The following is a 22,938-nucleotide window of genomic DNA, read 5'->3' on the forward strand; positions in this document are numbered from 1 at the left end:
AGGCAAGAGATGTTCAGAGATGGTTTGCTACTGCCTGACTCTACATGGGCTGAAAGAGTTCTAAAAGAACTATGTCTGGCCCAAGGTCACCCAGCAAGCTTCATGTGGAAGAGCAGGGAATTGAACCCAGTTCTCTAGATTAGAATCTGCCATTCTTAAGCACTAGGCCAGGATGGTTCTCACATTATGATATGATCAACTGTAAACAAGAATCTAAGTTCTAGCAAATGGCACAATCTGGACAGGGTTTTTTTTAAAGGCAGTTCCTATTGACTTCACTTGGTTTGGATTAAAAGATCAAAGCCATACCTGGTAGTAGTGAAAACACCATAGACAACAGGATTCCTTTCATCTCTGGTAGGAAGTAAGAATATATCTTCTGCAATGGAGAATATGTTTTTTTAATTACATAAAACCTTAGAAACAAATGCAAACAAAATTCAGATTCATCAGTGTCCAAATGTGGCATGTGCTTCTGCTTATTACATTGTACAAAAACTGTATTGAACCATAAGGGAAAGGCAGTTAGTAAGTGCCTTCAATAAATAAAGAGCTAAAACAGATCAAGGCTCAGGAGTTAAGAGTTCAACAGCATGGAGGAAAACTAAAAATATCTCTGTAAAATCTGGACCATGTGATGATGCAGAGTTAGTCTAAACTTCAAATCATTCCTCCATTTTGAATCTGATAAGAGGGGATTGGGTAGGTGCTATGACAATCTCTGTTCCTGGGTTTTGCGCGCGCCCCCTCCCCAGTCACCACCACTCTAGCCCCATTTCACACAGCAGAAAAATGCACGGCAGAAAAATGCACTTTCAATCCACTTTCAATCCATATTTTACAGTGCAGAATAGCAAAATCCACTTCCTGAAACTGAAACAAAGAGCAGGGGCAGAGAAAGCTCAATAGTACTTACGAAGCTCATCAAAATGCGTGTCTGCACCTTCTGGGCAAGGGATTGAACACACCAGTCTTGTTTTCAGAAACGTCGTCCATTTATTTATCAGGCTACGCTGACCGCCCATATCATTCTAATGAAAAAGAAAGGAACAACTTCCATTAAGTGACAGGGCAACTTACCTGCACAATTTAGAACAGCTCTTTTCCTCTGGTTATTCTGGAAAACTGAAGAACCTGCAAAGAGCACCCATTTTCCTGAAATGCTGTCTTAATCATGAGCTGCCTGTAACAAATGTACCATCTGGAAAGAGCAGAAGCTGTTGACTACCAGCCTCTGGGCCTGCTGTTCATCTCACTGGCAAAAGACCTACACACAAAACAGCCAACACAAATAGGAACAACTCATCTGCTTGACAATGCACATGAAAGCTGAGAAGGAACCACACCACAGAGGTGGAACCATGTCATAAACCCAAGCCAGGAATTCACAGTTTGGTGGCCTGTGGTTAGTTTGGCTCACTATGCATAGCCAAGTCAGGTGGATCCAACAATCCTTTCTTTCTTGCAACTGAAGCTTTCTTGCAGCTGAAGTGGTTCCTCTCATCCTCCAACTTAAATGACTCTTCTTCCAACAGAAGAGTCACTTACATTGGAGGGAAGCTTCCTACTTGAGCCAAAAGTAAAGGTGGGATATAAATATTTCAATTTTTTTAATTGATTAATAAACTTTGCTCAGTGGAGTGGTAGGAGACACCTCAGTATATTCATCAAAACAGTATATTCATCGATTTTTGTTGTGACCCTCTACATTCTATTTGTACATTCTGTTGTAGGACTCTCAGCCTTCTGGACTGAAATTCATTTCTGAGGGTGTGGTCATTCTTCCAGCACAGAGAGAACACCAACAGGACCATTATCATGATTACAGTCTTGGCAGAACAAAGATGGTCCAGGACAAAGCAAAAAAATAAGCAACAAGAATGGACTTGGAGAAAGCAGAAAGGGAATGTTGTGCATAATCTGAAAGAGACATTCCAGGACTCAAACCCCACATTTTGCTGTAGGACGAGGATTCTATGGGAAATCACCTAATTCTGAAAAAAAAATCAAAACTTCATTCTCAGATGCAGAAGCAGATTATATTTTGCATGCAAAATACAAGCTCTAGTCAAGTGTTAAACTGTGACAACGGAGGCATATTTTAAAAGCTGCTTGCTAACTCACATATGGCAAGAATCCCTTCCTAGCAACCAAGAAGGACAGCCTGATTTCCCTTCCTATCTCCTTCCTATTTCTGAACAAAATTAACATAGGTCAGGATGGGCCAATGGACTGGTAGAAATACTGGTGACTAATAGCATTTTTAAATGTTTCCATGAACTGTAGCTCCCTAAGATTGAGTTCTTGCTAGTGGGGGAAGAAGGTAGAAAGAAATACTGATATAGATTCCTCCTTGAAGATCATGGACTTCCAGTCTTGCAAAGTACTGTGGGAAGGAACACCCGCAGCTGAAAGCAAAGGAATTTATTCAATTGTGCCACACATAAAGTTTTTGGAATCTATCATTGATGTTTGCCCTTCCCAGTGCAGCCCTCAGAACTATTCCCCCATCCTGAAAAGCCACTGAAGATCAGGGTTTCTCAGAAACAGCTTGGGATTGGCAGAGATTGCTCTGCTCAAGTCCAAACAGAGCAGAAGAGTAAAGGAGTGTAATCAAGATGTGCCAATTCCTATTTTTCTGTTGGAGCCCCCATGTTCCATTCTGTTCCAGATGGTCCCCTAACCTTCACTCCACAGGCAAAAGGTTTGGAGCCAATGATTTTGCAAGGGTAACGAAATGTTATGGCATATAAAATTAAAATAGTAGTACTATAGAGTTTAGCCAGTCTTGGTTTTACAAAGAACTAAATAACACAAAACAGTTAGTTCTGAAAAATGAATGTTTAACACACGAAGTCAAAAGTAAAGACCCCAACTGCTGACAAGGAAAAACTAAGGCTTATGATCAGAGGGGAAGTATCATCTTTAATGAAGGCAGTTAGTAATAGACCAATAATTAGAGCAGATATACAGAAACCTAGTATAGAGGCCAGAGGTCCTGATATAAAAACAGCATCCTTCCACCAAAAGGTCTCTTGGCTCATGGGCTGCCCTGTCCAAGAGCCAGGCACCATGATCACCTCCAGCCGCTGTCCCTGAAGAGACCTAAGTGACACTTTTTTGGTGGCTTAAGTCTGAACTGGTGGTCACCAGTGAATGGCTGAGAGGAAGCCAGCTAAAGTTGACTCCTCCCCCAGCCATACCCTTGGGCTGCCCCCGCTATGCTGGGGGCAGCATTAGGAGCACTGGGATGCTGGCACCAGTGCTGCATCCCAATGCTGGGGAGTGCCGGCGCTGCTGCACACTCGCAGTTTCACCCCTCCACCAGGGCAAGTGCCCCAGGGAAGGCAAATCCAGCACAGTCCGGCACTGCCTCCACCAGCAAATTCCCTCCCTCTTTGGATGGGGCTGCTAGGCAGACTTTTGCTGATGGTCTGAACTTTTTTCTTTATAGTAGTTTTGATTTGTTTATAGAGAATGGCTCTTTTCCTTTTAAAAAAAGATTTGCTACTGACACGCTTACAAAACCTGTTTCTGCCTGTTCAAGTTTCTGCAGCAGCCAGACTGACGATCCCCTCTGGAAATCTATCTCAAAGTTCTCAACACTGATAACTTCAGACCAAGTAACTTCTGCACACAGCATGGATCTTTTTTTATTTCCTCAGAACCCTGACTCATTTCTTCTGGGACATTTAAAGAAAACACGTCTGCATGAGACAGAAAAGAAGATAAATCAGTATCAAGAACATTCATTCCTATCAAGAACATGCATTCGTTCAGCATTTTTGTGCAGCAAAAAATGGCACATCGGAACAAAAGAAAGCCCTGCAGGATAAGAACAGAAGTCCATCCAAGTCTGGCTTCCCACTTCACATCCGTGGTTTCAATGTTAAGGGCACCAAGTGGACATTTCAAGCTAATTAAGGTTTCAACTATTATTTGTATATTCTATAGAACAGTATTTTAATTTATTGTATACCTGGTTGTTAGCCATTCTGAGTCTGACTTGTCAGGAAAGAGTGGGATAGAAATTGAATAAAATAGTTAGTTAGATCCTCCCATGCTAACTGGCATATCGGGCAGCAAGTGCTCTCCAGCATTTCTGGTCTTGGGCGAGTGTTTCAGCCTCTTCCCATGCAATATTCAGTGACTTCAGGTCTTGCTCGAATGTTCTCCTCCAAGGGTTTTGGGGACATCCTCGCTGTCATTTGGGCATCAAGAGTTATCCACCTTCTTCCCGTCTTTGGGACCCAACTGTTCTGCATGCAATGGACCAACTAATTGTTCTGGGAGGCCAATAGAAAGGCCAGAAGCTGTGAGACCATGCTCCCTCCCACTGCCAAGCTCCTCCCCCACTATTTATTTATTTATTTATACCTCCCTCTCCCCAGTCAGCTCCCGTCTCCTGACAATAGCCGTTTCCGCACGGCCGTCGATGCGCCTCCACGCCGGAAAGAATTCTGCCGGCGTGGAGGCGGAGGCCGTTCGCACGCACGCGTGCAGGCGGCCTCAGGAGAGGCCGGCAGACGGCAGGTGGCTCCGCATGGAGCCGCCTCTGCCCCCTTCCCTGTCCAACTCACCGTGTCCCCGTTGTCGGCCTGCTGGCCGTCAAAGCCCCGCCCACGCTGCCCTCCGACCTCCAGGGGTCAGAGGACAGCGTGGGCGGGGCTTCGACGGCCAGCAGGCCGACGACGGGGACACGGTGAGTCGGACGGGGAAGGGGAACAGCGTGTTCTTGGCGGTGCTGTTCACACTGCGCCGCCGGGAACACGCTGTTGCGGGAAAAACAACCCTTTAAAAGGTTGTTTTTCAGGGCGGCCTGACACCGCCCTGGGGGAGGGGGAGCGACGCCAGGTTGGTGCTGCTGCTTAGCAGCAGCGCCGCCTGTGCGAATGGCTCCCTGGGAACGGCGTTTTTACCGTTCCCAGGGCGTCATAAAAAGGCCGTGCGGAAACGGCCAAAGGGTTACAGAACCATGTGAGGAGTCAAGGGACTTTGTGCTCCTCATTGCTGGTCACACCATCCCCAGACTGGCAGGCTAAAGCTAGGCCTGTGCTCCTTCATGCAAGGTGAAGCTGGAAATTTTGTTGCTGCTAGCCTAAAAACTGCACCCCCTGCAGGCCAAAAACGGAAAACACTAAAAAATACAAAAAACCTGAAATTTTTGCTGCCCCCCAGGTGCGCCTGGTGCAACGTGTACCCCCCTGTCCCTTTGTAGCTACACCTCTGCTTAGGCAACATTTTAATTGCATTAGATAACTGCCCTGTCCAGATCTCTTTCCCTCTCAGTTTCTGTCATTACAGACTCCACCAACATATAAACTTAGAAGTTGTTTTGCTCCAATGTGTATCACCTTAAATTTATTTAAATTGAACTTCATTTGGCACGCTGCTGCCTATATTTACACAATTTGGAAAGATCCTCTTAGTTCTTGCCAGTTGTTCTTCATTTTCACCATCCTGAATAATTTGGCATCATTGGAATACCTGGCCACTTCACACCTCACTTTCAATGCCAGATCATTTATGAACAAACCAAGTGCCCCACCACCACTTACTTCCCTCCTTGGAGAGAATTATCCATCTCTGCTTCCTACTCTCTGCTTCTTATCACTTAACCAATGTTAATACAGTGGTCAATACATCCACTTATCCCAAGACAAAAAAAACTAACTCAGGAGCCTTTTAGGAATCCATGGCTATAATAATGTCTGCCAACTCACCCTTACCCATACAACTTCAGTCATGACATAGCCATTCTTGTCATTTCCGCATTAGACCCAAAGTGCAAAGTTTCTCACTTTATCATGGCTAAATTGCACTGCACAAGCCAGACGTCTCCACTACAACAGAATACAAAATGTGTACTTTGTAATTTATAAGAGCAGATGCCAGGAAAAATTACAAAGAACATCTTCAATGTGTGATTCTTAAATCTTACTGTAAGTAAAGATGACATACCAGGGGAAAAGAGAACAGCTGAAAGCATCTTTTTTTTGAACATCAATCAAACTTGAGGGTGCTGGGAGATGCAGATGAATTACATTTTTAAAATAGTAATTACACTGAACAGCTGCATAAATCACGCCCGGTAACAAGTGGAATTTGAAGAAGTTGCTTATTAATTAGCCTGCAGCAAGTTATTCATTCTGGCTGATGCGTCTGCATTCCTGGCAGGAGGAGAAGGAAAATAATTGGAGATCAAAGAAAAAAAGCTGGCAGGAGAAGAGTTCCTGGAACACTCCCCGCATAAGTAACTTTGCTGATAAGACTCCCCCAAATAAATAACTGATCCTCACCTCCCTTGCCCCAGCAACAAGCGGCTAAATTCACAGAACTGTTCTATGGTGATGGTTTTTTCTTGACTTTCTCACACCAGCAAGGTTATTTACTTGAAATGCTCCATTATATTTATGGCTCCCCAGTAACAGTGTTTCATCTCACTACATCCCTTATGATTACAATGAGTTCGAAGAAAACCAAAGATCCACCTCAACAAATTTCTCATTTGAATTGTGTGGCGGGGTAAATGTATTACAGAAAAGCTATTTAAAAAATAGCAACAAAAATCCATGAAGCTTCCATATACACAGATGTTTCTTGACCAAATAAGTGATAGGAACACTATGTAGAATAGAATAGAATAGAATCTTTATTGGCCAAGTGTGGTTGGACACACAAGGAATTTGTCTCCGGTGCATATGCTCTCAGTGTACATAAAAGAAAAATACATTTGTCAAGAATCATAAGGTACAACACTTAATGATTGTCATATAGGTCTAGTAAGCAATCAGGAAACAATCAATAGTAACGAAACCATAAAATGTAAAATCATAAAATAAAATGAATTAAAATGAAATGTCAGCACAGGCTATAGTCATACAGTCATAAGTGGGAGGAGATGGGTAATAAGAATGTCTGAGCAACTATTTGCCCAGGATTCATGAGGAAAGTAAAGTGTGAACTCAGATACATTATGGACTTTGTTATTCTATGGACTGTTTCACACAATCCCTAAAAATACAAGATCCCAGGTTAAAATGCACTTGGCTCATAGCACAGACTGCAAATGCTCTCAATAATATTTTTGAGCTGGCAGTTTTTGGTTCAGGCAGAAAACAATGGAATTCCAGCCATACTACCTAAACTCTAACAATAACGCAACTCAGAAAAAAATGTCTACCGTACTTGAATCTCTATACTTTGCCTTTCTATTTAAAAAGAAATATTCAAGGTGGTTTACGATATTAAAATCTATTCAAAACAGTTTGATGTTAAAAACTGACCAGAATCAGGAACTGAGTTCACTGAAAATGGTCTTCCAGAATATTTTTTAAACTCTGTCCCTCCCAGGCTATGCCCCCAAATCTCTAGGAATTTAGAGAGCACCAATTCATTGAAGCCCCTGGGAATATTTGTGGGTCTCAAGGAGTGGGGGTGTTAAGGTAGAGGCACTGAATTTGTAGCATAGCTGCTGGTGACTCTCCTTACAACATTTTGCGGGTAAACCATACAAAAATATTATTTGTTTGTTAAGTTCTATAATTTGCTTTATTTGCAGGCCCCCATCACTTCTCTGAACAAAGTTGGACCAATTGGCAAACTCAGCTCACAATTTTTGGGAAATCAAAGAAAAATACTGTTGTCACTTAAAAAACCCACAGTCTTCTGCTTATTATTTAATATGAAGTTTTGATCTCATATCTCAGAATTTTGATACTTGAGGACAATATTTTACAGCAATGATTGAAGAAATATTTAAACAATGCTGACTGAGAAAGCCTCTGGAAACAGCCTTTATTTGAGCTACATGTGGGGGATTCTTTATGCTCCTAGAGACTTCCTACTGTGTCATTAGAGCAGGAAATTTTCCCATATTAGATGCACAGAATTATGTAATTAGTTATGGAAAACCCGACTCCTGAGTTAGAAAATGTTTTCTCATCATATCTGGAAGTTTATTCCTTGAATTGTTTTTGGGGTTGTGCCAAGTTAGTAAGTCTAAGCACACAAGTGTCGGGAAATGCTGCCTGCATGAACAACAGCTAAATCAATAAATCAAAGGACAGAATGAGAATCGGACTAGATCCACCAAGTTCCTCCTTCACCAAACTGAATGGAATGAGGAAAAAAAACATTTCACAGAATGGTGATTACTGTTGCTTTAGCATTATATTAATTCTAGAAAAACTCTAATCTTCATGAATCATGAAGTGAGTAGAAGGAGGGAGGAGACTTATATTGCCAAGATCACTGGCAGGGTTCTCTCAATGGAAGGCAAGGCCATTAAATGCCAAAGAAGGAAGGGGCATATGACTCTCAGAGTGGTTCAAGCACAGCGCTCAACTTCTCTATATACATGAATGACAGCCATTAAGTCATAAAGGAAAGGAAGGAAGGAAGGAAGGAAGGAAGGAAGGAAGGAAGGAAGGAAGGAAGGAAGGAAGGAAGGAAGGAAGGAAGGAAGGAAGGAAGGAAGGAAGGAAGGAAGGAAGGAAGGAAGGAAGGAAGGAAGGGAGGGAGGGAGGGAGGGAGGGAGGGAGGGAGGGAGGGAGGGAGGGAGGGAGGGAGGGAAGGAAGGAAGGAAGGAAGGAAGGAAGGAAGGAAGGAAGGAAGGAAGGAAGGAAGGAAGGAAGGGAGCTTGAGGGCTTGAGGGCTTGAGGGCTGAGGGAAGCGAGGAGCTTGAGGGGCTTGAGCCGAAGGGGAGGAAAAGGGAAAGGAAAGGAGGGACAAACTTATAAGGTGAAGTCTAATGCTGCCCCCAGCAACATCTGCAACGAACCTGCTAATATATGTACAGTTTCACATATCTCCCTCGTCACACCAGAAAAAAAAAATAATGTTGGGGGAGGCTGACAGAATGATGCCGACTGTCTTCTATAGACAGGAGCTAAATAACTATACTACCTTAACAAAAAAAAGTTTTACTAAATAACATAGTTTTTCAGCTTCAAGGAAACGATTACATTCAGCACTTATTTAGTCACTTTTGAACACAAGAGGAAACAAGTGTATGTAAAATCTGAGCCAGCCACATCATAGCAGCATCCTAGCCACTATTGATAGATCCATCACACATTGCTGAATCTCAGTATTTTGTCACTCTAGGCAAGATAAATGATCCATCCTACCCAAAACTGTCTTATCGCGACTTTAACTGTATACTCTTTATATCTCTCTATATAAAAGATAAAACATATTGGTGATGACTCACTTTTTAAGCAACAGCACAAGTGCATGAACAGGGGGAGTTGGCTGTGCTGATGCGAGTGCCTTGCAAAACATAAAAGGGGCAGGGGCCACAGGGCTGGTGAGTGAAGAGGATGAGCCAGGAAGGCAGAGAAAGGTAAGGGGGAGCAGGGTGCAGAAGGATCCAGCAGGGTGGAGCCCAGGCCAGGAGGGAGGGAGGGAGGGAGGGAGGGAGGGAGGGAGGGAGGGAGGGAAGGAAGGAAGGAAGGAAGGAAGGAAGGAAGGAAGGAAGGAAGGAAGGAAGGAAGGAAGGAAGGAAGGAAGGAAGGAAGGAAGGAAGGAAGGAAGGAAGGAAGGAAGGAAGGAAGGAAGGAAGGAAGGAAGGAAGGAAGGAAGGAGAGAGAATGACGATGTCCTTCACCTCATGGAGGATGCAACAAAGACCAGGGTGCCTTCCTGAGCAGGCAAGGATAGCAGTTAATATTCTAGCATCTGCATTCATCAAAGTAATAGGCTGAACAATTGCAACCAAATATCATTTTTGTCATGCTCTGGAAACAGAGTAATATAAGCATTGTATAACGACAATGGCAGTGAAATAGACTTTTAAGTCTATTTGTTACCCAATTGATATAGTTCCAAACCTTAACAATCTAAAAAAGAATTTATACTATTCAGCAGGCAACCCGACTGGTCCTGGAGATTTGCCAGTACTCACATTCATTACAACTGCCTTAATTTCATCCAAACAAAAAAAAGTTCATAGAAAATCAATGTAAGATAAAAAATCTTTTCAAATCTTTTTCTGAGAATTCTTTGCCTTTACTGTACAAAAGGTGGTCCTATTCCTAATCATCCTCATAACTAATATCAAGGATGTTGATGTGGTGGGGGAAGTAACCCCACCTCAGGATGGGCCAGTACCACAACCCTCATAAACAAAACTCCTCTCTCTGCTACACCTTCTCCACACATGCTTCACTTTGATATTTTGGAGCCCCATTCCAATTTCACTTAACATCATATAAAAGCCAAACACACAAAATACTCAATAGCCCTGCCCAAAAAAGAAACCAAGACCAGACATCCATGCAACAGAAACATGCTAGAGGAACAAAGCCCAGCGGTAGTGGCATCGCAACAAAATACCAGGTGCAACCCAGAAATGCTGGGCGGGGGATGATTTTTCACTCCTGGGTGGGGTGATCCTCTAAAAAACTCACAAGTAAGGGAGTGTGCCACTGGGGGGCAGGCAGACAGTCAATCCGAAAGAAGGGGGCAGACAAAAGGCAACCCTCCCCCTGCCAGATAAAAGTGGAGAGAGCAAGTCTTAGTGGTTGAAGCAAAGGGTTACAACAGTGGTGGAATTCAGCAGGTACGTACCACTTCAGCAGAACCGGTTGTTAAAATGATGCTTGTGAACAACCAGTTGTTAAATTATTTGAATCCCACCACCCGAACCGGTTGTTAAATTATTTGAATCCCACCACTGGGTTATTATGTATTTCAGTCCAAGCCTCACGGTAGACATTCATATTTATTTTCTGTCTGTACCCTTTCTCCCCCTTGTCAAAGACCCAACACACTGGCAAGGTTGAAACACGATGTGAAGAGTGAGCGCATGCTGAGAGAAGCAAAACATGACTGCATGTAAGATATGCAGAAAGTAAAGCTCTGTTGGCTGTCGAGAAATAAAACATTTGTTATAAATCCTATGCAAACTCTCTCCCTCTCCCCCCTCCCTTTCCAAACAAGGAAATGTAGGAAAACAAGCTTGGTACATGTTTGTTTCACCTAGGAGGTGGAGGCGGGTAGGGAAAATACACATTTGAAAAGGGGAAACAATCTTTCCTTTGCACCAGCATGCTCCTGTTTTGCCCAAAAGGAACGGAAAAGCAAAAGGCCTTACTCCCAGCCAGTTATTGCAGAAAGTTTGTGGATTTTGCCTGCCACAATCATTGTAAGCATGAAATAGTGAATATTAAATCATTTGTACATATGCTGCCCAATTATGTGTAATAGTCCTGAGGATGTAGAGTGAATTGCAACTTTTCAACCGTTTTTTAAAAGTTGGCCATGAGGAAAAAATAGCTCATGGGAAGAATGATTCTAGCTCACAAGTTTCCTTTAATGTTAGTTTTCTCCTTGCAAAGACATAGTATGCACAGGAGGATTCAAAAATGCAGTAGTACTTTTCACTATAGATCTACCATCTTATTTTCTCTTATTTCTACACTAAACCCTGGAGTTACAAGTTTGATACAAAGACTATTTTCTTCCACATTTTCCCATAAACAGTTAATCAGATCAGGATTTCCCCAAATCATTTGTTTTGCAGTTCACCATCAATTTAATTTTCAAGTATCTTGTACTTTTATTTTTCAACTTGCTCAGACTGACAGCTGGTCCTATCACATCATTCGAAGATCAAAGCTTTAACGTTCTCAATTCTGTCTCACATTAAAAAAAGCATTAGTATCTTGTATTTGGAATAAATAATTTTGATCAGCCAGCAGATTTTGATTTCTATCCTACAAAAAGAATGCAATGCAGAATCACAGCAATTAATTAAAAAAACAGATTAAACAAAAGGAAAACCTAACAGATCTAAGCAGTCAATCACATATGAAAAACAATAATAAATAAGACTGGAAAAGGTTCATGGATTGTACGGTTGAAACAGCAGGCAGCTGATGCACTTGGAAGAACATCGGTTTAATATGGCCTTGGGGGTGAGCTTCAGCTACAGCCATTTAAGTGGTACTTTGGACCTATTGATGAGATCGTGCTAAGAACCAGTGTGGAATAGGTATACTTAAATACATGCCAGTTTGGACTGTGTCCTCTTCACTGACTATAAACAGAGTTCTGATTTATTGATGATCGGTTCAATAGTTCATTGATTTGATGGTGTTCAGCAAACCGCTTCATTGTATAGCTTCCTACCACACAGTACAGCACAACTGGCTTTTTGCTCGTGCATATTTTCATATAAGCCGATAGACTTTTACTAACCCCTCTTCCTGTCCTCCATCCCAGCTTTGTACCTGCCTGCTCAGCAGGTGTTTAACTTGGCAGATAAATCAACAATCACATAGATCAATCATAAATAAATGCTATACAATAAAATAGTAGGATTTTATTGTATAGCCTTCATGAAGTAGTCCTTCATGATGCCAATGGCTACTAATCTATTTGAATTGGCAGCTTACGTACATTTGTGCAAAAACCCAATGCAAAAGAGTTCTGCAGGTATTCATGGCTGTTGGGGCACAAAGGAAACAAACTGAATGCACTGATGTTAGACTATGGCTCCTTCCGCACATGCAGAATAATGCACTTTCAATCCACTTTCAAAGCACTTTGCAGCTGGATTTTACTGTGCGGCAGCTGCGCCATCCCCGGCCAACTCAGGCTTTGGATTGGGCTTCCTGTCTTTGCCACAACAGCCACTACCCAGAACAGACAATCCTTGGCTAGATGTCCAGTCATCTGACTTGGCATAAGACAATATGTGCTACGCACACAATCCATTTGGCCACACTACAGCATATTTGTTGACTTCATCAGGCACTCAAACACTCCGCTGAATTCAATGGGAGTTAAAAGTGCTTCACCCCTCTTAGCTGAACTGGCTACAACTCCTCATACAACAGGGTCAGAAAGATACTTAGAGCAAAAGTCCCCAGAAGCTGCTCAACCTAAATCCTGAGAGAGGTCCATTATTCAAGCGAAAATTTAAACATCTGGAGAGTCTGCAGAGTCTATTTCCTGCTTTGATTGTTTATGGGAAAGCAAACTTGGAAATGAGATCACACTGGTGACCATCTGCTTTCTATGCCATCTCTCAGTGGCCTTAATTGATATAAAACATTAATCCACCAGTCTGAAAGTCCATGAGACACTGTCTGTAAAAGCCTGTGGGAAAGGCTACGTTGAAAAGGTACTCATTTGCAAACCCACCCAAGTGTTATCTATCACAAGACTTTCTTCAAAGAATGGTTCTGGATCAGTGAGCAGAGAGCTAAAATAACTAAAAATTATGTTACCGTCTGCGTTTTCCTCCGAATGTCTGGGTAAGTGCACCAGGAAATAAAATAGCTTAAATACTGGTATGAACAAACAGACGGATAAGTGAGGTAATGTTCATTTTGAAAATGTGTGCCCCCTTCACACTGAAGAATAGCCTGATGGGGCATTTGGTATTAATGCTGCTGCTGTAGAATGGGCATTAAGGCTATTGTCTGGGCAGCTAAACTGGAGCCATAACAAACTACCTCAGCTGTACTTTTCTGTGGCCATGGCACAGCTTTTTTGTGGGGGCGGGGAGGGGGACTTGGTTTATCTAACCCAGATTTTAAGGCATGTTAAAGAGAAAGTGATTTGGAGTATATTTCCCTGCAAGATGCTGTCAGTCGGCTCCTTCCCTGAGGAGAAGCATCTCTTTTCCCATCCAGAACTTTGACTGCACCAACAGGCAAGCTGGAAACGGAAAGGTCAAGGCCCACCACAAAGATACCCAACCCAAGCCTCTCAGGTTGCAGTGGCTCAGCCTACCCCACATATGGTGTGACAAGCCCCCCCCCCCGCTTTTTTTCTTTGTAAGCCAGGAGAAATCCCAGTTTTCCCAGAGAAAAACCAGGCAGCACCCACAGCATCCCACCCACTGGCATCAAATGCAAGACACGCAGGTTCCCCTCTCTCTGGCCCTCTGTCTTCTCAGCTGCTGCCCCTAAAGGCATAGGATGGCTGGGGCTCCTTTTCTAAGCCACAGCAAGTGATTATGGTGGACTGGTCCAGCCTGGCTGCTGCTCTGGTGAAGGCGACAGGGGGCACAAAATGCAGGCCGCACAGGTGCCTCTCCCTGGCTCTCTGTCCCCATAGCTGCCACCACCCAGAGGAGCATAGGAGGGCCAGAACCTCCCCTCTTAGCCATAGTGGGCAGCCATGGTGGACGGCCCCAGCCTGCCTGCCTGCCTGCCTGCCTGCCTGTCTGCTGCTTTGGTGGCAGCAGGGGTAGCAGAGGGAGGGGGCAGAAGCAGCCAGTGAGCCCCCAGGGCAAGAACCCTGGCTTGCCCCAGAATGGTTATACCACTGACTAAGATTGCAGTGTAATGCAATATAGCATACTTTTTATGGTCCCATGTGAGCTTTTAATGCAGTGATCCCCAGAACAATGCCTTGACCACCATGGCACCTATTGATGTGTTTCCCAGTTTCCACTTATTCCTGATTCCTAGGGATAAAATCTCAAAGGCCATAAGTGGAACAGAAAATAAACAATGGAGCATCAGAACTCTCCCTACCAGCCAACTCACTAGTAAAGTGCTACAATAATTCCAGACAGTGGACTCACACACTTGGCTGTAGTCATAGATTGTTTATATTTTGGGGCTGGGATACTTCTCCCTCTGGCTCAGCAGAAAATAAATATGGGTCTTCCTTTGGAACTGAAAAGAAACAGTCAACAGCAAAAGTCAGTCCCAAGGAAGACACTTGACTTGAGATCTCTCAATATTTTGAGATTGGCCTCAACCCAACAAGGCTGGGATCCTTGCTTGAGCAATTTTCTAGGCCAGGGGTAGGGAACCTGCAGCTTTCCTGATGTTCAGGAACTACAATTCCCATCAGCCCCTACCAGCATGGCCAATTGGCCACGCTGACAGAGGCTGATGGGAATTGTAGTTCCTGAACATCTGGAGAGCCGCAGGTTCCCTACCCCTGCTCTAGGCCAACAGCTTTCCTGACTGCAATAAGGAACATGCCATTAAAAAAACCTCTGAGAAAAGACAGTTGTATGTTGACACTAGTGAGGGGACTAAATTCTTTCTGTTCATGAATTACTTCAGAAAGTTTGGAGGTAGTTTAATTCGTTGTTACCCCTCACTTCTCCCAACAGGAATTCAAAGTGGCTTATAGTCCCTTCTCCTCCATTTCATCCTCACAACTATCCAGTGAAGTTGAAGAAGTTGAAGAGTATGGATTTATACCCCAACTTTCTCTCTTGTAAGGAGACTCAAGGTGGCTTACACATTCCTTTCCCTTCTGCTCCCAACAACAGACACCTTGTGAGGTAGGTGGGGCTGAGAGAGTTCCAAAGAACTGCGACTAGCCCAAAGTCACCTGGCAGGCATGAAGGAGTGGGGAAACAAATCTTTCATCAGATAAAAGTCTGCCGCTCATGAGGAGGAGTGGGGAATCCAACCTGGTTCTCCAGATTAGAGTCCACCTGCTCTTAACCACTACAGCACACTGGCTAGGCAGAGAGAGTGTGGCTGGCCTAAAGTCACCAGTTAGCTTCCATGGCACCCGGGGAGACCTGAACCTTTCCCAGAAACTGATACAACATTCTTAACCACTACACGATACTGTCTGTCCTTGGCAACACTGTGTATCAGTGAAAAAACCTGCACGCATGAGAGACACGTTTCAACATTATTAGTTCAGTTTTATAGCATGAACTTGAGCAAATGTAACATGCTCTCTGAAAGTTAATGATTTTTCCTCAAACTGATGATAAATTTCCTTATGTTTTAATGTACCGTATAATCACTTAACAATAAAGCATTAATATTAAAAACACAATCATTATATATGGGGGATTTTTTCCGTTCCTTTGATCATCAGCCAGAGCAGTACGTTAAATTCCAACAAAAAGCCACCATTTGGCCTACTGATGTTTCAAGGAGAGCTGTGAACCCACTGGACAATGTTCACAACATGGACTCTATTAAATCTTAGGCAACAGATCACATTCAAAGTCTCCATACAGTCCAAGAGAAATAAAATCATGTATTCTCCCACCGTCCCGATAGCCATAAACGCTATTGTTGTTCTTATACTTCAGCACACCCCTACGCAGTGTGTTAATGATCTGTGAAGTGCAAATTTAAGAGTCAGCTTTTCTTTAAAAAAAAACCAAAGAGTCAGCTCCTGTTAAGGGAAAAAATGTGTCCCCTTTTAAAATAGCACTGAAGCCATACTGAGAATATGTATGCTCCTTTTGCTGAAATAGTTTATAATGAAGCTCAAGGAACGGATAAAAGGGAGTGAAATTTCAGAGCGATCAGTCCTGCCATTTGGAAAAGATGCTCCGCTGTGCTCAACAGGCACACACAGGAAAATGCCGGAATGCCTTTGATTGTTTAAAGAAATGAATAGGGAACTGTAAAGGTATCAAGATACCATTAAAGATCTCCAAGCATGTAATTGTGCTATGAGTGCTGTGCTCTTATGCTTTTATGTCAGAATCCTCTGATACCCTCTTTTGATCACACAGCCAATCCTGAGGACAAAGAAAATGGAACAAATTCATTCAGAAGCCCAGATGGAAATTAATTTTAAACAGGGGCCATATTCTGAACTAAACAACAGCTGAAAGTGCCAAACATGTTGATTGCCTCATTTGCTTGGGAGCCAAGCCCAGTTGGAGAGGAAAGAAAATCAAAGCCCTCTTCATCAGACTTGAGTAGGAATGGAGATCTCTGAGTTTATATCACAGTCAGAAGATGGGAAGGGTGAATACATAAAGCTGTCTATTCTCAATCAGACCACTAGTTCATCAAGGTCAGTGTTGTCAGATTGGCTGCAGCTCACCAGGAGGTCTGCTGGAGGTTCTTCACCTCACCTGCCACTTGATCAGTCTACCTGGAGAAGTCAGGGATTGAACCTGGGGCCACTCACCTGTCAAGCATGCACCTTGATTTAAGCAGAGGACAAATGCTTGGGGGAAGAATGATGATTACAATATGCAGTGTACCTTTGCACCTTTACCTGCATTCTTTGCAAACCCCTCCCATCTTCTGACCAGGAAATAAAGACTCAGAGATCTTTATTCCTACTTGTTTATGACGAAGGGAGCTTTGATTATTGAAAGCTTATACCCAGAAAATCTTGATAGTCTCTAAGGAGCTAGGAACCAAAGAGGTTGAGAAGTCCAATAGATACCTATTAAAATGCATTAAATATTCTTTTTTTTAATTGTACTTTAGCTATACAGAAAAATCTAAATAGAAAATACACATCCATATCTAAAAGCATGTAAAATATCACAAAATATATTACAAATAGCCACAAAGCCTAAACTATTAGCATCATATATAAAAATATCCCAGAATGAAGCACAAAAAGACCTGACGCATTTCGATCCCATTGGATCTTCTTCAGAAGTCAACACATAACACACACAGAACTCATATAAATCCATACAATCGTATTTACAGCCCTGAATGTTTTATATAGGTCAAAAAAACAAATGGTGTTCCAATAGGTATCTAAGTTATATATTAGGAATGTTCCTATTCACCAGGTAACTTTTCCAAAGCACACCTGGCCTGGACTGTAATGGAATCAATGATGTGTGGCCAAACATATATCAAAGTTGGTCTCTAAGGAGCCACCAGAGTCAAATTCAACTGTTCTACTGCAGGCCAAGTGTCTATCCCCTGAAACTATAAAAACAAAGGATTATACCAGAGTCTCCATCATTCCCCCCAAAATACAAAATGAGGTTAAGAGGCCTTTACATGCAAAAGAGAGTGTAAAACATTAGGCCAGGCCTGGCCTTATGAAAGTCGCTCAGCCCCGCCTCCCCAGTGATGTCAGGGCCCGCAGCGTCATTGACCTGCGCCCCGGGACTGCCGCGGTCTTGCAGTGAAGACGAATGAAAACCTCACGAGCTGTCTGGAGCTCACGAGGCCACAAAGAAGATGGAGGCTCCTGAAGGAGGCTATACCCTCCCCACCAGCAATGGCAGCCGCGGTAAGTCTCGGCCGCTCTTTTATTTTTAATGATAAAAAGCAGTTGAAGGTGGCCCGATTTTGACCAAGACTTCAGTACAGAGGATTGGGGAGGGGGGGGGGGCTTTCCAATAGTGTAATTTTACTAATAAAGACTAGGGTCATTTGAGCTGCTCAGAGACAAGTTCAACAAGTTGACAATTTAATTGTGAAAACGGCATGCAGGAAAACAAGATCATCCTAGGCTAGGGTTGTCAACCTTTCTGTGAGGTCAGAATTACAGCTGATCAGAGATAATCTCTTCTAGAGAAAATGACTATTTTGGAGGGTCGACTGAGTAACACTATACCCCATTGAAGTCCCTTTTTTCCACAAACCCCAGCCTATCTAGTCTCCTCCCTCAAATCGCTAAGAATTTTCCAATCCTGAGTCAGCCACGCTCATTAACCCCATTCTCCTGCAGTTGCTGTTCAGCTTTAAAACACAGAATTTCCCCGCCTCTGATTGGCTATTGTGTTGGAGCGGGAACACTACTCCATCCCTGACTGAAAATTCATGTTATTCTTATTCTCGTTTTAACGAACGAGCATAGCCATGCATAAACAATTTATGAAAATCATTGTACCGTTGCTTCCTATTTATGTTTCTTCATAGCCACAGCCCAGCGCGGCACAAAAAAAGACTGTGCGCACTCTGCGCACAGTTTCAGCGGTTTCAGCTCGTGATTGAAAAAAAGGTGTACTTCAATGCAGATTCCAAAAAAACGAACAATAAGGCAGGGGACGTGTGCCAGAACCAGAATGAAGCCGTGTTCGGCACTTAAGCTATGGGGAGTTCTTGCTTATACCGTGATTTTTGTGTGAGTATCATGCAATAAATTGACCGTGGGGAATCGCCTTATGAAGCTATACCAGAAGAATCAAATCAGATTGGGGCAGGCAACCCCGTGATTGTGTGTTACAGCCTGGCACCTCTTTCTTGACGTAGCAGGCTAGTTTTCCTCTTCAAGTAACTGAAAGGAGAACCTGAGGTATCAATGGTGCTGCTGAGACTCAGCTGGCTCCCAATGAGCCCGGCCAAGCACAACCTTGTGTTCCCCTTCCCCACTCTTCTGTTTGCTGGCACACCAGCATCTTTGTAGACTCTCTGCACTTTGGGGCACTTGGGCCAAAAAGATTGCCTACCCCGATTCAGAATGTATCATCAGAATCAAGAGCAGGAAACACAAGTGATGCTGTCAATTTCAAACAACACACATACAAGGAACCAGCACCGGACTGGGTTCTTGGCTTCCACTGACGAAAAAGGAGCAGGGATTTGTGTGTGCCTGTGTACGTCTGTATATATTTGCAATTTTTTAAAACCAAAAATGTCCATTTGCTTCTGAGCAAATTTTTTCTGACTTGCATTCAAAGTACCTAATCCTGCATGGGAAAAGAACATAGCACAAGAGCCAAGGCATGAGATGCGTTTCATCTGATATGAGTGGGAACATTCTTGTTTTCCCCAAGCTGAAAAAGTTATGCCAGCTACCGCAGATAAGCTGCTGATAAGTTCTGTTTCCTTGCAAGCCCAATATCAAAGATGCTATTTGTCATGACAAATTATGCACTGCAGCCTGATCGTGAACGCTGAAAGAACTTCCTCTCCATTTATAATACTATCCCCTTGGTGATATTCAGACAGAAAGTGATGTAATTCTAAATCAGCATTCAGACTTCTCTTTTTTTAAAAAAAAATACTATTCTTCATCACAGTAAGAAATGTTTTTTATAAAAAAGTTTCCTGAACATGATGAGGAGAAGTCCCAGATGCCATTCACAATGGTGAATGGGCTGAACCATTCAGTTCTCTCTCAAGGGAAGGCTCCACTCATTCTCAGACCAGCAAACTGTATTTCACCCACACAGTGGCTAATAATTACCCAGCCTGTTAGACTGAGGAGGCTTAGAATGAGTAGACATTGTTCTAAGTCTGAATGTCTCAGGGGCAGATAGACCCCAACCACTGGAGCTGAACGACATATCATGGGTTTTGAGAAGTTTCATGAAATCTAAGATGGTTCATGGGGCAGCTGGTGTCAATCTCCGGTGGGAAAGAAAAAAGTTCCTTGCAGGCTGACCTGTCAGGGCCAAACCAGACAATTTGACAGGAGATCCATCATTAAATCTTTGAAGAATCCTGGCATGTTTTTACCCAACAGGAGACTGGACAGTCTCCCAGATCAGAGAATAATTGGCACATACTAAAAAGATAAGAAAAAAATGACTGTTCTGAGCATTTGGAAAATGCCCAGATTGGGACTGTAAATACTTTGCGCGTGTATATCTTTCACGGCTTTGTCCCAGCTGTCTAACTTCCTCCTCCCTTCACTTCTATCTATCCCAAGCATTTAAGGCATTTTTCCCTGAGAAACCAATGTCTCACCCCAAAGGAAAAGAAAATATCAACTTATGTAACAGGCTGCCTCTCAGTTGGGAATGAGCAACTCACACCCAGAACCCTTTTAAAAACCTATATCTGGGGCAAGTGCTAAGGGAGTTTTATTTAATTTCATATCTTTGCAACTGCACGCCCACCAAAATGAAAATGCTCTAGATGTCAGACAGCAACCTAGGCAAGAAACTCTTCTCCCCCAAATCTCACTTTATGTCTTCTGGAAGCAGCAGATTTGCCCTTCCCAGGGCAATTACCCCAGTGGAGAGGTGATCCCATTGACATACAGCTGCCCTCACCCACTCACCCCAGTGCTGGAATGCAGAACTGGGTGTTGCAACAATGTCCCAGCACCCCCCATTACCACGGGGGGGGGGGGGGGGACTGTGCACAGGGCCAAGGCCCAGGGAGCTGCCATTAGTTGGCTCAGTCCCAGCCTTTGCCACTGTTACGCTAGCGGACCTAAGTCCATTGTGGCCCATCGAGACTTCTCAGCAGTAAGGAGGCTGTTGCACTTTGCAAGCCTCCCCAAGCCACCAGTAAACCCTGGGGGGGTGGGGGGAGCGGCTGGGCACCTGGCTCATGGGTGGGGCTGCCTGTCTTTTAGGCTTCTCAAACTGTAGATGGGTGTTTGACAAATTCCTCTTCTTCCTAGACTCATCAGTGCCTCTACCCTTTAATTTGCCATTCATAGTTATTTGATGGTCCATCTCTCAGTATCCCTTCAACTATTCTTCAGCTTGTCCACACTTCTCATAATGTGTCCTATCATCTATGACTGCTTCACCTATATATTTCGTATCTATCTTTGTCCCTTCCACTGCAGCTTTACCCCCCTTCCCTCCCCCCCAGATTGCACAGTAGAAGCTGTTGTTGTCAGCTGAGCAGACATTTATTATTATTGTTGTTGTCATTGTTATTATTGTTAATAATAATAATAATAATAATAATAATAATAATAATAATAATAATAATAATAATAATAATATGTTCAATTTAATAGACCGCTCTACCCCCGAAGGGCTCAGAGCGGTTTACATCAAATAAAATCACCAATAAAGAACAAATACAAACAATTCAGCTAAAACTCAATACAATCAGTAGCAAACATTAACCCACTCATGATTTAGTGGATGACGTCCGGTCCTACCCCTGGGAGGGGACTGCAAACCAATGACAAGCCAAGATGGTACAACAGGTGTCAAGGCGGGGTGGCAATTCCGCAGCCAGCTCCCCCGCCCCGCAAAGCCCGGTGGAACAGCTCAATTTTAGAGGCCCTGCGGAACTCACCAAATTGTGGAGATGAGCCCCTGAGCTTACAGTCTACAAGCAATACTGTTTTCCTGCAACTGCCATTCACTGTAAGTAGCTCTGTACTGTGTTTTGTTACATCTGTATAATACAGTTTTTTTGTTCTAGAACAGGGGTCTGCAACCTGCGGCTCTCCAGATGTTCATGGACTACAAATCCCATCAGCCCCAGCCAGCACGGCCAATTGGCCATGATGGCCGAGGCTGATTGGAATTGTAGTCCACAAACATCTGGAGAGCCGCAGGTTGCAGACCCCTGTTCTAGAACATACATTGTGTTTACAATGTATGCCTCCCGCCTTTAGTGTCATAAAGCAGAACATGCAATGCAGAAACATTGTTTGGAATACACAGATCTAGTCTGGGCACATTTTGGAGCTTAGGGGCATGCAGTGAGATTTTACAAATTTTAAATTCAACCAGTAGAGAGCACCAAGTTATGACATAAACTGCCTTTGAATGACTGCTTCATATGTGATGTGCTGCAATTCAAGAAACAACACCCCCCCCCCCCCGAAAAACTGTCTGGAATGCCATCACAGTAAACAAAACAGAGATGGTATGGGAAATTACGGGAGCATCAGAAGCCTACCAGCTGTTGAATGCAAGAAAAGTGTCCTCCATAAGCCTCAGAACTGTGCTAAATAAAACATGAAAGAAAGCATTTATCCAGGTAAACTAATGCAGGCAAGCTATGACCAAAGTAAGTTTTGAATGTGCATCAGGAAGCAGCTAGAAAGAGACAAGGCAAGTTTATTTGGGTTACTGGATACAAATTCACCACTCGGTGACTGGCAATTAAACTGGCTACTATTTAATTTCATTATCAACCATGAAAATATGTGGATTCCAAAACACCAGCTGCTTATCAAACCACCCAGTTAAGGGAATTCTAGACATTATTATAGAAAGCCTAGACAGTACTTGGAGGAAAGTTATTTCCTCCCTACAGCAATTAATATTTGTTGAAGAAACAAATTAGAACGTTAATTAAAAAACAAAACAAAATCTCTCACCTTACAGACTCTGCCAACTCGAGAAAGGATCACTTTGTCAGATGTGCTGCTGTCTTGAGAAACTTCTTGGAAAAAGAAATAGATTTTGTCATCATCTGGATTATAGGTGTCCGGGATAGGGAATATACCAATAAACTTGGCTCCTACAAGAGATGAAAATAACAAAAAAAAAAAAATACAAATGCTTCATGATGTTTAAACTGTCCAAGCTCCTAGACAGTTAGGATGCAGTGTTTCCTGACTTTTAGC

The 22,938-nt window shown here is 43.1% G+C and overlaps 1 protein-coding gene across 2 annotated transcripts in view; it reads right to left on the reverse strand.

Annotated features, from left to right (window-relative positions):
- SEMA3D (semaphorin 3D) overlaps nt 1–22,938 on the reverse strand; it is a 174,378-nt gene that overhangs the window by 62,804 nt on the left and 88,636 nt on the right. For both annotated transcript variants that reach the window (XM_048501136.1, XM_048501135.1), the window contains 3 exons: nt 22,690–22,832; nt 917–1,031; nt 310–379 (listed from right to left, as the gene is read on the reverse strand). In XM_048501136.1, the coding sequence (XP_048357093.1) occupies nt 310–379; nt 917–1,031; nt 22,690–22,832 (328 nt within the window). The remainder of the gene's footprint in view (nt 1–309; nt 380–916; nt 1,032–22,689; nt 22,833–22,938) is intronic.

The sequence above is a fragment of the Sphaerodactylus townsendi genome, linkage group LG06 (assembly GCF_021028975.2).
Source record: "Sphaerodactylus townsendi isolate TG3544 linkage group LG06, MPM_Stown_v2.3, whole genome shotgun sequence".
Taxonomy (NCBI): Eukaryota; Metazoa; Chordata; class Lepidosauria; order Squamata; family Sphaerodactylidae; genus Sphaerodactylus; species Sphaerodactylus townsendi.